This window comes from Pezoporus wallicus, unplaced genomic scaffold, assembly GCF_028554395.1.
Source record: "Pezoporus wallicus isolate ANWC-B61680 ecotype Strahan unplaced genomic scaffold, APGP_CSIRO_Pwel_v1 scaffold_7736, whole genome shotgun sequence".
NCBI lineage: Eukaryota > Metazoa > Chordata > Aves > Psittaciformes > Psittacidae > Pezoporus > Pezoporus wallicus.
The window spans coordinates 2409886-2425345 of NW_026636574.1; the positions used below are offsets into that span (position 1 = coordinate 2409886).

At 53.5% G+C, this 15460-nt stretch overlaps 1 protein-coding gene across 3 annotated transcripts in view; it reads left to right on the top strand.

Moving 5' to 3' along the window:
- The window catches only part of CCND3 (cyclin D3), a 32510-nt gene that overhangs the window by 13143 nt on the left and 3907 nt on the right, over positions 1–15460 (top strand). For 2 of the 3 annotated variants that reach the window (XM_057400801.1, XM_057400802.1), the window contains exons 1-2: positions 9821–10039; positions 11693–11908. In XM_057400801.1, coding sequence (XP_057256784.1) covers positions 9842–10039; positions 11693–11908 — 414 coding nt within the window. In that variant the 5' untranslated portion in view covers positions 9821–9841. Of the gene's footprint in view, positions 1–9820; positions 10040–11692; positions 11909–15460 lie in introns of those variants that run through there. The other variant, XM_057400803.1, reaches the window with a different exon arrangement.

A 15460-nucleotide genomic window follows, 5' to 3' on the forward strand; every position in this document is an offset into this window, starting at 1 on the left:
CGGCGAAAGGACTGGAAAAGATGGGAAAGAGAACACAGCCACATGCAGCAGGATTGTATGGGCCTTGTTTCTTCAGCAAACAAGGCTATAGAAGCACTGAGAGGTCTTGGGTTCATCCTGCTGCGGAACAGGAAGATGTTTGTGGGATGGGAGGAATGAACGTTTCCTGCCCAGCTCGGGCCATGCTGCAGTGCAGGGGACCCGCTGTGGTGAGGCCTGGGCTGCAGCACTGGGGCTGGGGCAGGCAAGGGCCCACAGCGTGTGTCTGTGTCCAGCAACCTCAGGAAAAATTCCCCTTTATGGTCTTGGGGCCAAATCCTGCTGCTTCCACCCCACAAAGAACCAGAGGATGGTTTGGGCTGGAAAGGACCTTAAGATCATCCAGTTCCAGCCTTCTGCCATGGGCACGGATGCCTCACAGTAAGCCATGTCACCCAAGGCTCTGTCCAACCTGGCCTTGAACACTGCCAGGGATGGAGCATTTATTACTTCTTTGACCAACCTGTTCCAGGGCCTCACCATCCTCGCAGGGAAGAACTTCCTTATCTCCAACCTGAACTTCCTGTTGCAGCATGGCAAGGACAGAGATTGACCGGGCAGAATGGAACGATGGATGGATTTGTTTTCAGGTGAAAAATCAACCACTTTCCCAGCTTTGTTGGAGAAAAACATCCTCTGAAGGCTCTAGTTTTGCTGACTGAGGCTCCTCTTGCCCAGGGCGGGCGGGGGGCCAGGGCTGGTGCAGATGCTGACAGCTCCACCCTGTCATAGCTGAGCTTTGGGTACCAGGGTGCCCTGGGGCCAGCGGGGGTGTAGCCCGTGATAGTGATCTCTGCAGGCCTTGAGAACATCAGCAGTAGTATTATTATTTCCCCATATTTTGGTTAATTCCACCCCCCCTTCCATCTTTAGTCTCTACTGACCCAGCTCTGATTTCCTTTGGTAACTGTAGTAGCCTCAGTTTCTGTGTTTCACCCAGTAAGGAGCATTTCCTTCAGTACAGCCATCGTTTCTATACACATCTGAGCCCCAGTGGTTCGTGGGGCAGGCAGAAGATGTAGGTCTGGTCCGTGCTTCACCACTGTCACTTGTTCTTGAGCTGTCGGAGGTTTATTTGCCAGCAGAGGTAGAGCAATTGATGCTCTTATGCAAACATGGTCACGCTTTGCTTTGGCTGAGAATAATCCAGCCCCTGCTTCTTCCACCACCTGGAGAACAAACATCTGCTGGCTGTTGAGAATCCAGTCCTTGATCCTTGATTCAGCTTTTCTTTTCTTCTCCTTATCCTCCCTTTCCTTTCTGGCTCTAAGGGTGCCTCTTCCCAGCTCCTGTCTCTGCCTGGGCTGACAAGTCAAAATCTCATGCCAATTTGACATTTGCCTTTTCTGACTGCAAGAAGCCCTTCAGGTGCAAGGAGAAACAACTCACTCTGCTCTCCATCATGTGTGCTGCTCAGCGCTCAGCCTGCGAAATGAAAGCTCCTTGGCTGTGTCAGACCAGCATCTCCTCCTGTCACTTGCCAGCTGAGCCACACATTTGTCACAGATTGAGCAGTGCAGTTCATCTTCCTCCCTTTGCCTGGTTCTCTGTATGCTTCATGGAATCATGGAATGGGTTGTGTTGGAAGGGACCTTGAAGCTCATCCAGTTCCAAGCCCCTTACCACGGGCAGGGCCACCTTCCACTAGAGCAGCTTGCTCCAAGCCCCTGTGTCCAACCTGGCCTTGAACACTGCCAGGGATGGGGCAGCCACAGCTTCTCTGGGCACCCTGTGCCAGCGCCTCAGCACCCTCACAGGGAACAAGTTCTGCCTTATCTCCAACCTGAACTTCCCCTGTTTCAGTTTAAACCCATCACCCCTTATCCCGTCACTGCTGTCCCTGTTGAAGAGTCTCTTTCCTCCCCTTGCTGTTTGCAGCTCTCCTCCCAGAGATCAGGTTGGTCCAACACACACAGGAGAAGCCAAAAGGGAGACTCCAGAGATCTCAGTTCCAAAGTCACACTTAGAGAGCAGAGACAGGGGCATTCCAGGGCAAGGAGCAGCAAAGCTGCGCCTGCCAGGCTGTGACAACCCATGTGTCCTTGTCCATGTGTTCCTTGTGTGTTCATCTGTCACATGCTCCTCCATTCCCTCATAGGCTTCCAGCAGGGCCGTGGCTTCCCAGAGAGGTCACATCCGCTGGCAGAGCTCAGTAATCCCTGCAGTGCCCCAGTGACAGCCACTTACCTGGCAGCCTAACACCTTTATGGGTCCAAACCAGCATCTCAAGCTCAGCATCTCCAGCTGCTTCTAAAGCTGCTGGGCCAGCATCCATCAGCTGCCTGCAATGGGCTTTGGCACAGCTGTATTAGGAAGGAGGAGGTGTTGTTATGGCACTGACGGTTCCTGGTAGGGCTGACAAGCTCTGTGCTCCTGACCAGAGCTATGCAGATAGCAGCAGCTCTGATGATGGGGCTGTGCAGCAGTTCTGCACTTATCATTGCCCTGGGCCTGCACGGCACTGGCAAGGTGGCTGTGCAGCAGGGAGTCTCCCCCACCATGGAGGTGAAGAGCCAACAACAGTTGTATGATCCCCTTGTCTGCTGTGGAAGATCATCAGGGAGGTGATGGCTCCCTGTCAAGGCCTGGCCTTCATCTGCTGGGAGCAAGGAGGAAGTCGTTCCAGTGCCCTCATAGGTAAGCATGGATGCTCCTGCTTTCCTCTGCTGCCATCCTCTCATCTTTTCTCCATCCCCAGCAGCTTATGGTGTGTAGTTCCAAAATATAGGTAGCACCAGCGTGTTCTTCAGTGTGAAGCACATACCAGGGATCAGCCCTGTGGCAGCAGCCAGGGCAGAGTTTATCCAGCTGGATTTCACCCTGAAATCGGTCTGGCTCAGCCCCTGGCACAGGCTGTTCGCTGCCCAGATGTCAGCACTTGTTCTGAGGCCATGGTCTGCCAGCTCACCTTCTAAATCATGCTCAAGAGCTACTGAAACAAACTCAGAAGCACTCATGCCTGATTGCAGGAACCCTTTTGTTTGTCAGCTCGCAGTAGGAAGTTCCTGTTTGAATTGCTACAGAGAGTATCCTGGTGGGAGGCTGACTGTGGTAGTGTGCTGCAGTGAATCTGATGCTCTTCTGCTCAGGCTCTAGTAGTGCAGTGAGGATGGGGTTTCTGCTCACAGGTACAGGGCAGGAGCACAAGCTGTGGACTTGCTTTTAGGGTGCCTGAAGCCTGGCTCTAGTAGCAATAGTTGAGTAAGACACAATGCTACTTTTTCTAACTCAGCCAGCCATAGAAACCTCTGATTTCAGCTTAGGATATTCTATTAATATATTACATATCCTAATATATATATTAGGATATATTATTAGGATATAATTATTAGGATATTATGATGTTCAGGAGACATCTTTTGCCACTGTGGTGCTTAGGAGAGGGCAGAGGGGGCAGGAGGAGCAACTCCTGGGCTCAGAGCAGATGTGAGCGTCGGAAGAAATGGTTCATGTATTGGGCAACCACTGGAATCACTCCACCAAAGATCTGCCTCAGTGCAGTGGGGATGCTCCTTGCCCGGTGCTGTGTATGTGTTTGCAGGGTGTGTTGCACGAGTGTGTTGTTAATGGCAGTAATTACTGATGACATGGTTGCAGAAGCATATGTAGATAATATCCAGCCATCAGAACTGCTGGGAGAAATGCATCCAGATTTTATTACAGCATCTCAGGGAATGTGATCTCTCTGCATCTGTTGGGATATACAGAACTACCTGGCAGTGACAGTCACAAGAAATACAGCCACATTTGTGCCTTCAGGGAAGGGTGTTCTGCCAGCACTGTGTCATACTTACAGCAGGAGCCTTGTCTTCAAAGCTGCAGGTGATGCTGTGTGGATTGTACCTCCATTTATTAACACAGGGCTGTGACATTCCTCTTCCCTCCTACTTGATCACTATGGTTTGTAGGTCCTAAACATCTCCCCTTTTGGCTTTGCAGTTTGAAGCGGTGGGATGAGCATCCTTCCTTCCCTGCCTGGGGAGGACACGTGTGCTGTGCACGGTAAAGCCAGCCTGGCAGCAGAGGTGGTGGCTTTGGGATGGTCCCCCGGGGTCTGCCACCACACACAGCTGCAGGACTGGAGGTGAGAGCAGCTCAGTTCAGTGCCGGCTGCTGCTCAGGCACATTCTGCCTGCTGTGGCCTTGGTACAAGATGTTTCCTTTCAGTTACACCAGAGGCGAACCGAGCGCCAGCAGCCAGTTCTTGGTAAAGGCTTCTACCTTCAAGGTCTGCCTCTAGTTCAAAGTCCCTGAGCCTGTGCTGAAGCAAATACAATCAGGTGCACCCCAAGTGGGGGGAGTCCCTGGGGTAGCAGTTGTTTTCTTTCTACCCCCAAAACACTCCCATGCACACAGGACGTCCTCCCTCTGAGGAGCCGCATCCAGCACAGACTCAACTCACCTGCTCAGATGTTGCCTGCCCATTACTGGCACCCCTCTGAACCTGCCCTCTGCCCTGTCCTGATGCACTCCCAGAGGTAAAGGATTTTCCTTTCTCCCTGCTCCTGTTCCAGCTGGGCCAGTCCCCCCTTCATAGAATCATAGAATCCCAGCCTGGTTTGTGTTGGAAGGGACCTTGAAGCTCAGTCCAGCTTCAACCCCTGCCACGGGCAGGGACCACTTCCACTAGAGCAGCTTGCTCCAAGCCCCTGTGTCCAACCTGGCCTTGAGCACTGCCAGGGATGGGGCAGCCACAGCTTCTCTGGGCACCCTGTGCCAGCGCCTCAGCACTCTCACAGGGAAGAGCTTCTGCCTAAGAGCTCGTCTCAGTCTCCCCTCAGGCAGGTTAAAGCCATTCCCCTTGGCCTGTCCCTTCACGCCCTTGTCCAAAGCCCCTCTCCAGCTTTCCTGTAGCCCCTTTAGGCACTGGAGCTGCTCTAAGGTCTCCCTTTCCTCCTCACTTCCCCAGGCAGGACTGGTTCTTTCTCCAGGACAGCCACAGCACATTCCCTTTCTCCCTGCACCGCTGGGAAGCTTGGAGCTGGCCAAGCCCCACTGCCTGGCACTTGTGCTGGCAAAGAGGCCCTGCTCCTGCCACATCAGCTGCATGGTGTCGTGCAAGCAAAACCTCTTAGAGAAACCCAAAGCCATCTGATCTATGCAAGACGTGGGCAGGGAGATGAGTTCAGGGCAGGGGAAGGCAGGAAGGATGGACAAGGGCAGGGTGTTGTAACAGAGATGTGTTGGAGATGTAAAATTGCAGGGCAGTGTTTTATAGCAATTTGCATATTTGGCAGCCACAGATAATCCCCTGAAATGAACTAAATATATCCCTCCGCCCCCCCGGGGGGCTTTCCAGGCCCCATTTGCCTTCTGAAATTGATTGGTTTCAGCTTTGCATGTTTCTTCTCTGCTCTTTTCTTTCAATCTCTACCAGCTGAATTTGGCTGGTGTCTAAAATGTGCCTTTTGGGAGCAAAACTGAGCCTTCACCTGGGGGTGGCTCATGAGTCTGAGGCAATGAAAAGGTGACTTCATTTAGATTTTGTTAGGAAAAGGAACTAAGGCAGAAACCGGCTGCTGAAATCACAGATGAAGGCAAAGCTGTCCTAATGCTTCCCATAAAACATCAGATGAAACTACACTGAAATCTCTGCTGGCCTCAATGGTTTACTGAGGGAAACTGGGCTGGCTCATTTGGAGCCAAATCTCAGGTTAAGCTGATCTATAGCCCAAGAACAGGCATGCTCAGGTGCAGGGATAGAGCAAAAACCCCAAGAGCATCAACAGTCCTAGTTTTAGTTTTGTTTAAAGAGACAATTGGCCCAAGATGGGGCTTTCAGTTAATGGAAAAGCTGCACTTTGGCCTTCAAAGCAGCAAGTTTTATCTTCTTCAGAATCCTCATCATCACCGGATCTATCTAAGCATGGCTGAGGCTGGGTTTTCAGATGATATCACCCCAAAGTGATTAGTTACACTCAAAAGCCTGACCAAGTCAGAGGAAAGGGAATGCAGTGGTTGCCAGTAATGGGAAAGGTATTAGGAAACACGTCCTTGGGGTGAGATGTTAAACTTGAACTCAACCCAAACTTCCCTTCAGCTCAGTGAAAGCATTTTTTCTGTGTTAGGAATGAGTAAGATGCGGAAAGCTCTGGGGGCAGAAAGCAGGCTTGTGTTTGAGCATGGGACTGAGTGCAGGAAACCCTCAGCTCCCCATGCCCATGGGCTGCGACTCATGTGCACCCTGGCCTGACCGGCTCCTCTGCTCCATCCTCACCAGCCCTTGTGTGCCACAGCCCTTGGTCCTGCTGGGAATAGTTGCAAAAATCTCTCCCCTTTGGGGGAAATTGGATGTAAGATATAATAGAACAGTTTGCCAATAGCTGAAGGGGCTCTACAAGAAATACAAAGGGGGCTTTGGACAAGGGCCTTTAGGGACAGGCCAAGGGCAATGGCTTTAACCTGCCAGAGGGGAGACTGAGCTGAGCTCTTAGGCAGAAGCTCTTCCCTGTGAGGGTGCTGAGGCGCTGGCACAGGGTGCCCAGAGAAGCTGTGGCTGCCCCATCCCTGGCAGTGTTCAAGGCCAGGTTGGACACAGGGGCTTGGAGCAAGCTGCTCTATGGAAGGGGTCCCTGCCTGTGGCAGGGGTTGGAGCTGGAGGAGCTTTAAGGTCCAACCCAACCTAAACCAGGCTGGGATTCTGTGTTTGAAGTGCTTTGAAATCACGAAACCATAAAGTGCGAAATACCATCTTCACCCTTTCTCACACATTCACAAAATGGTACCTGGTTTTCATTCTCTTTGGGGGATTTCCTTTAGCAAATGATATAGTTATTTGCTCATTGGATTTGGTTTTCAAGTCCTCGGTGTATGTTAAGTAGTTTCGTTTCAATATCACCGATGATACTGTAGTCACAATATGACCCAGGAGGAAGAGCGCTCAGCTCTTGGTAGAACAAAATTGGGCTGAAGGTAGATCTAAAAGACATAGAAACCAGTGCAGAAAAGGTGCAAATCCTGCTGGCTGACAGCCTGCATCGCCAGACAGTGACATGGACCAAAACCTCCTGGAGCAAAGACCTTATGGATGTGTTCCTGTTGAATGGCCATCCCAACAAATGACACCAGCAGCCCCTCAGAATCAGCCCAGCATCCTCACTGTCCCCTTTAAAAGCTCCAGTTGCTGGTCCCTCTTTTAAATTCATCATCAACATAACCCCAAAATGCCCTCCCTTATGACTCAGCGAAGAACAACATTGCTGGTTGGAGATCCTGGAAGTCTGGAGCCCATCAGGGGTTTTCAAGTTCACTCGGAAGGAATTTCCTTTCCTGATGTCGCCAAAGCCAGGAAGCTGCCTATCTCTGCACAGCAGCCACCAAAATTGGGCTTTCCTGGAATTTTCTCTTTTCCCTCCGCACACCCACACAAGAGGCTTTTTGGGACACCCACAGGCTGTAATTTGCCCTTTCCAAGCCTGATCCTGTGGCTTGCAGAGGCCTCGCTTTTGCCAAGTCATCATCTGGAGGGAACACTTCCTTGTGCAACGGACCCTGTTGTGCCGCTGTGTGCGCAGTGGCCACCGAGCCCAGTGGTGTCCCAGGCACTGGGTCACCGACCATCAAGTCTGGGAAAAGGCCTAGAACTTTCAATTTCAACAGGCACAGCCCAAAAACCAGAAGGACCAAGAACCCAAGTGCTGTGGTTTCCCTTTGCCTGACTAAAGCAAATAGCTGCTATTTTTACTATAAATGTGGGCCATGGGGCCCTTCTCTTCCCTTCACAAGTGGGGGATGCTGCTCACAATGAAAGAGCCCGGGGGGGGTCATCGCAGATTAAAAGCAGCTGACTGGTCCGCAGACATGTATCCCATAGCTTCTTCAGATGTTTCTTGCCCACACCACTGAAGATTTATTTGTAAGGTGAAAGGAAGTGGGGAAAGGGATGGGAGAATCTCCTCTCAAATTCCTCTTTTTCATTTTAAGCAGCAGGGATGGGATCAATCTATTCACCCCCTCTCCTTCCTCCCGTTCCCATCTCCGTGCTGGATGTTCTCAGGCAGCGTCACATCCCTTGCAGAAAACCAAAGCCATGTGTAGAAAGGGGATTCTGGTGTGTGTTCTGTGTGTGACCTGTGTTCACTGTCACCAGTGGAACCTCGCAACCTCTGATCAAAAAGATGTTTTCCATTTGCAACAACAACAGAAATACTGAGGAGGCAGAACAAAGGCTTCAGTCTTGTTTTACTTAATGCTTATTAATTTGGTGTGTTTGTTCTGCATTAAGAGACTCTTTTTAGATGCCTAAAAATGCAGGGAAAGTACTAAATGTGTCAAAATGACACCCAGAGAAGTGACTTGTGGGAGGGGGAATGGCTGTTGTGGCTCATCACTTCTTTGGTGCTTTGGTCCTTGGCTTAAAACTATGTTACGTGTGTATATAGTGAGGGATACCCCAGCAGAACCAGTCGGGTGTTCCACTGAGTCCCCTCTGCATGGTGCTGCATCCCAAAAGTCCTTCCTTGCTCCATTTTCTTTCTGAACAGGAGCAGTCTGCTCCCCAAGGGCTGCAGGATTCCTGCTTGTGTCCATCCCATTCCCTGTGCCCAGGAATCCTGTGCTGGGAACTGATGGACAGGGCCATCCATGCACAATGGAACCATTGCTGGGTGAGCAGCCAGGAGTGGCTGTGGGAGCCCAGAGCAGGAGCTGCTGCGGGTCCCACCTCTCACATTTGTGATTAGAATCATTTGGTTCCAACTGCTGCTGCAAATGCTGCATTGTGGCACCATCCCAGTGCCAAGGAGGCTTATCCAGGCTGGTCATTCCATCAGGCAGGTTGCTTTTGGAGCTGGGATTGGGAGCTCACATTAAAATCAGACCCCTGAGCTAATCCGAGGAGGTTTTAATTTGCAGGTTTGAAGGCAATCCATTCCCCTTTCCAGTTCGAGAATTGTTGTATGGTATAAACCGTATCAGAGCAACGTGTCCCGAGTGGCAGCCTTCACCTTCTCAGCCTAGAAAGCAGTTACTGCTGGGTCAGCCAGCACCGAACTCAGGTACCAGCACAGAGCAGATCCTGCACTGTGGAAGTCAGTGCAAACTGACCCCAAAGACTTTGAAATCCCCAGAGGAATGGCTGCTCAGTGTACAGTTTGCAAAGGCATTTCCAAACAATTGTTAATTATTCGGAAAACGCAGCCAAGCCTGACAAAGCCTTATCTGGGCAGACACTGAGGTCGCTATCTCCTGTGGAGCTGCACCAGGAGTAACACGAGGGGAACTTGTGGAAGCCTTTGTAGGGACCGGCTCCAAGTATGTACACAGCTGATTGTTTTCATAGCCTTGAAGGACTTGGGGCAGACACACACGGAAAAAAAAAAAAAGATAGAGGAGCAAATACTGAATTAACTGCTTTTAGACCTGTGATGGTTGGGTTGACAGCAGCCTCGCCGCAGCCCCCAGGCTGTCCCTCTGCAGCCTGCCTGCCCTGCGCTGAGCGGGCAGCGGACCCTGCAAGCAAAGGGGGTACCGGAGAGGGACGTGGTGCCGCCGCGGAGGGACGGGGGGGGCCTGGTCCCGGTGTCCGCTCCCTCTCCGCTCCAACATGGCAGCAGCGGCCCCGCTGCGGCCCCACGTGCTGTCAGCCCGCCGGCGCGCCTCTCGCCCCGCCCCCGGAGGCGTGGCCACCGCCCGCTTTCGGCGCGTTGCCGCTCGGCTCGCTGATTGGCTGGAGGCGGCGGTGGCTCCGCCCCTCGGGTTACGCCGCCTGTTCCCGGCGTCCGCGGAGCCGGTGGGGAGGCTGCTTCTGCGTTCACCCCTTCCCGTCCGCTCCGCTCCGTTCCGTTCCCTGCCCGCCGCGCCCATGGAGCTGCTGTGCGTGGAAGCCGTCCCCCGCGTTCCCCGCGCCGAGCACGACCCGCAGCTCCTGGGGGACCGGCGGGTGCTGCAGAACCTGCTGAGCCTGGAGGAGCGGTACAGTCCCCGCGCCTCCTACTTCCACTGCGTGCAGCGGGAGATCAAGCCCTACATGCGGAAGATGCTGGCTTTCTGGATGCTGGAGGTACGGGCACCCCCCTCCACGCTGCCTGCCCCACTCCAGCCGCAGTGCGGGGCAGGAGCGTCCCCCCCTGTTCGTTGGGGACTCGGGGTGCGAGGGACGACCCAGGGGACAGGAAAGCCCCGAAGCCTCAGGGCTCGCCGGAGGTCGGGTCTCCGGTATGGGGGGAGTTGCTGGGTGAGGAAGGAGCCTGCAGCAGGGCGGTATCTGCGCGCCGGCTGCTGCTGGAATCACAGCCCCAGCTCCATTGGAAAACACCTCTAAGCTCATCCAGTCCAACCATTGCCCAGCACTGCCAAGGCCACCACCAACCCATGGCACTGAGGGCCTCTTCTCCACGCTGTGTGAACAGTTGCAGGGACGGTGACTGCAGCCCTGCCCTGGGCAGCCTGTTCCAATGTCTGAGCACCCTTTGGGGCAGGAATTGTTCCTCAGCTCCATCTAAACCTGCCCTGGTGCAGCTTGAGGCCGTTTCCTCTTGTTCCTTGGGAGCAGAGCCCAGCCCCTCCTGGCTCCATCCTCCTGTCAGGCAGTTGTAGGGAGTGATTAGGTCCCCCCTAAGCCTTCTCTTCTCCAGATTGAACTCCCCCCCCCCCAGGTCCCTCAGCCATTCCCCATCACACTTGTGCTCCAGGCCTTTCACGAGCCCTTTTCCCCACGCCTGGAGCATTGCATGGGATTGTTGTGGCCCAAGTGCCATTACTGCCGTGCTGCTGGCACCTCCATTTGCTTCCTGCTCCCCACGACTGGGCAGAGCTCAGCAGTGCTTGGGCAGGGCTGAAAGTGCCCGCTCAAAGGAGGAAAGCAGCACCACTGCCATTTACTTCCCTAAATCCAAACTGTATGGGGCTCTCTACGGGATGCAGTTCTGGGGGGTCAGGGAGGGAATCTCATGGGCCTCTCCACGAGGTGGCCAAAGCCTCAACAGAGAAAGAGCAGATCTGCAAAGGACAAATGACATGGGATAGAGCCTGCCTGCTCCACACCCCGCTGCTGCTGCAAAAGCTGCTTCTGTCAAAGGAAATAATGACCATCTTGCTTTTAGAGTTGTTTTTTTTTTTTTCCCTTTCCCTGCTATTATTGTTCTGTTTCTGCAATTCCCTTTCTGAGAGGGGTGGTTGAGGGAGTGGTGCTTTGGAGCCTGGTTTTTGTGAAGCCCTATGGGCAGTCAAGAGGCAGATGACACTTGGCAGTGATGGTGACCGTGCATGTCAGTGTCCTCGGTGCTGCTGGAAGGAGAATGGTGGCATTGGCTGCTCTGTGAGGAGAAACCACAGTGTTTTTTATGGTTGCATTGAAAGAAGGAAGTAAAATATGACAAGTGTTTTGATACTGGTTGAGAAATAAGAGCAGAGGATGAAATGCAGGGCTCCTGCATTCTGGTCATGGCTGTGGTACAAGTGGCCAAGGGCGGAGGACTTTTCTTCTGCACCATTTCAGGTGGAATTGCCCTGTTCCATCTCCAGCTGGGTGTAATCCCACCAAAATCATGGGCTTAACACCTGCAGCTAATTTACTCCTTAGCTCTAAGGTGCCTTTGAAGCCCTGCAGATACAGTGTGAAGCTCCATCGCAACCAGGAGCTTTGAAGCTGTGGTGCAGGCAGGCTCTGGGGAGTCCTGTGCTCATTCAGACCTTCTTTCCTTGTTGTCCTTAGGTGTGTGAGGAGCAGAAGTGTGAAGAAGAGGTCTTCCCCTTGGCCATGAACTACGTGGATCGCTACCTGTCCTCAGTCCCCGTGCGCAAGAGCCACTTGCAGCTCCTGGGAGCAGTCTGCATGCTCCTGGCCTCCAAGCTACGAGAAACCATGCCCCTGACCGTGGAGAAGCTCTGCATCTACACAGACAACTCCATCACGCCTCAGCAGCTCGTGGTAACCACCCCTATCTCCAAGAGCCCTCTCCCTCCTCCCAGCTCTCTTATCTCCTGCATCCTGCTGCTTGGCAGCATCCCTGCCTCCATGCCTCCTCTTCTTATTCTTTCCTCACTTCTTCACCTTGCTCTGCATTCTCCAAGCAACCTTTCCTCCTCCTTGCCCTTCTGGGTGTGATGTCTGTTGGTGAAGACCTTTCCCTCCTCTCTGCCATGGGAAGCTGTGATGTGACAGACTCCTTTCCAAGCAGCGGGGTGGGGGGGGAATGAAGCTGTAAGTGGAAAGTTAACGGGTAAAATCAGTCTCAAGACTGATACAAGTTTAAAGCAAAGATCCAAAGCTCTTGAGTTCAGCTTTGCCAGGCGGGGTGGAAATTGCAGAACCCCTTTCCTGGGGGCCTTTTGTGCCGGTAGCTGAGGAGGAAACGGCCGCCCCGCTCCGAGTGACAAACACCCTGGAGACCGTTTGCCTGCGAGAGGTTCTCAGGGTTAGTCAGAGCCTTCTAAAGCACCTCTTGGGGGGGCTGGGGTGGGTGAGATGATCCCCGGGGTGGGAGGGAACCCGCAACACTTTCAGGTGTGAATCGGAAGCCAGTTCTGCTAACTGGGGAACTCTGCTGTGAATGTGGGTTTTCCAAGCGCCAGAGAAGGCTGGGAACCCCCCCTCGGCTCCACACCTCTCTCTGTGCTTCGTTCCAGTGGTTTTGGTGCTTTATTCTCAGTGAGGTTGGTTTTATTCAGTTGAATCTTGAGCTGTGTTTATAGCTTCCAGAGGAGAGCACTGAGGGGCAGGCAGAGCCCATGCAACATCTCTGGAGCCTTTCCTTTGCTCTTGCTCTGGAATCGATATGCAGTAGAGATGGACAAGAATGGCTTCATTTTGGGGGTCAAGAGAACCTTCTTGGGATGGCCAAAGAGAGCTTTTCCAGGCACATAAGATCCCTTTTCTCTTTCCCAAGGGGAAAGCACAGGGGTTTATTCTCAGTGTTTGGCAAAGGCACCATGAGCAGCCACAGCCCTGAGGTGTCTGTGGATGTCTGGGCAGGAGATGCTGCATAGCCCAGGATCATCCTTCCCTGCCCACCCTGTTTGTTTAACCCTGTTTGGAGCAGATCTTGCTCCAGTCTCCCACTGCTCCCCATTGTAGAGAGGGAGTGGAAGCAATATCTGAAGAGCCATGAAGGGTTTGTCTTTGCCTTGGGACCTGACAAGAGTTAATACCCCGATTACAAAACCCGGGCGAGCTGCTCTTTTCCTCTTCTGTGCTAATGTCACTTCTCTTTCACAGTCTTGTAGTGGAAAAGGGTGGGGAGGGGAAGGGGAGCTTCTTCATCAAGGTTTGGACAATGGTGCATCCTGGCCTCTTCTCATGGATCGCTGCCATTCCGGCTTGCAGCGCATCCTCCCGGCCTTGCAGAGGAAGCTGCCTCCCATTCCCAGTGGTTTGCTTCCTCCTCTTGCCGGGATGCTTGACACCAGCTCAGCGCTTTAGAAGGGCCACATCTGAAACAAAATCTTGGTGAAGTTATTCTAGGGAGAAGGAAATGATGCAACAAGGGACTTGTCCAGTTGGAGGAAGTTGGATTTCCGTTGAGGGCATTATCTAACCCACCTCTCTTTTCGTATAAAGGCTTTTCTGGCCTCTGCAAGAGGCTGTTTTGCTGCTAGAAGGTTGGGAGAGCAGCTGTAGGTCACCTTCATCTCTGCTTTGCTCCTAGTACATTAGCTTGCTGCTGAAATCCTTCACCTAAGGTCCTGTTTGCAAACTGCCAGGTATTGCCTGGCAACGACATCAGGATCCAGCCATGGGGTAGGTACTGAAGGGAGCAGCAGGGACAGCAGGAGTGAAGGAGCCAAGAGCTGAGTGGGAAGGGACATTCGCTTGTGATGGAGCACTTCCCATCACAATCATGTTTCACTGCTCTACCTTCTGCTTGGATGGATGTGGCTGTTCCTGCACCTGATGTTGGCACCTTGTCAGACTCTAACACTGGAAGCAAACATTCGCCCCACGTTAAATACTTGCACATGGACTTTCACAGCTGCTCATTTCTGTAGCTGAGTCTCAGCACTGGCTTGGGTGGGTGCCAAAGAGCACCAGCAGCATCTTCCAGCCTCTTTGAGTCAGCTGGAGAGCGCACCAGGCAGTGTCTCATCGAGCCGGGGCTCATGTGAGGTGGCACCTTATCAAGTGGGGTGAGGAACTCGAGCACAACTTCCTTTTCTCCTGCAGGCAGTGCTGCTGCAGGGGGGGAGCTGGCCTTCACCAGAGGGCTTCTCACAGGCTCCCTGTAGGCGCAGGGGTGTGAGGGGTGAACACAGCAACTGTCACTGCATGGGGAGAGGCCACTGGGGCTGTCACAGCCCAGGCTGGGTTTGCAGAGCTCTGAATGGAGTGAACCAGTCTCTGCTTGGGAGTTGAGCCTGTCAGCAAGGGAGCGCAGCAGCAACCGGGGCTTGAGGCTGTTGGACTGCAGCAGGGCAGTGCTCTGAGATCCCCTTGGAAATGGTCACTGCTTTCCTCCTCTTGTTTGTGTGCTTGTGGGATGCAGCCAGGAGGCTCAGGGCAGCGAGCCCACAGAGGGAAGCTTGGCTGCTGTGCAGTTCCAGCTTGGAGATGCTGGCCAGGCCTGGGGAGCTTCGCCCGGGGAACTGGTGCATTCCCAGCTCTGGGATGCTCAGTGGGCAGCCTGCAGCCCTTCCATGAGGAGGATGGGCTCTGCAGGCCACAGAAACAAAGGGACATTTCCCACTTTTCCTCTTCTCTCCCATTAGCTGGGCAGAGACTGATTCACTTGGTGCAAAACAGAATGCCAGGAAGAGGATGTTTGCAGGCGCAGACCTGTCTCCTGCAGCTTTTGTTCTGCTGCTTCCACAGATGAAGGGATTCAGGGATAAGGACACGCTGCTGGGAAAGCGGGAAGTCCCCAGGGATAGCAGGAGAGGAGCAGGGTGGTTTGGCAGGAGAGAGGCTTCCCTAAGCTCCGCGTGGCTGAGCTGCTCTGCACCCTGGATCTTCTCCTTAGGGCAGAATGTGTCCCAGCAGGCCAGGAGCTCTGCCACACCAGTGTGGACACCGCATGCTCTGGGAGGATAGGCCTAAAGAGCAAGAGCCCAGATGGTGCTGGATTGGTGCTGCCTCTGCTCAGAGGCTCTCCTCTGGGGTGTGGTGATCCCCTTTGGCATTGCTTTGGGAGCATCTGTCTCCAAGTCCTCCTTTTGTCCTTCTCTATGGAGCTGCCTCCACCTCTCACCCTTGGGCAGTGATGCTGAAGGTGTCAGCAGTGTCCTGGGCCCCATCCCAGGCAACTGGGCTGATGCAGGAGCCAGCAGCCACCTTTCCCTGCCGTTGGTGGGTTCCAGGTGAGTGACAGGGACGACACATGGAGCTCTCCATCTCCATGGGCTCTGTCCTTGCTGTGTTCCTGCAGTTTCACCACTGGTGTGTTCTCCCCAAGCCCTATCCCTGTTCCAGCCCCTGTGTTCCGATCCCTCTGTTCCCATCCCCAGGCTGAACCAGGCACTCAGTGACCTGTGCTGTGATCCTCAGGCT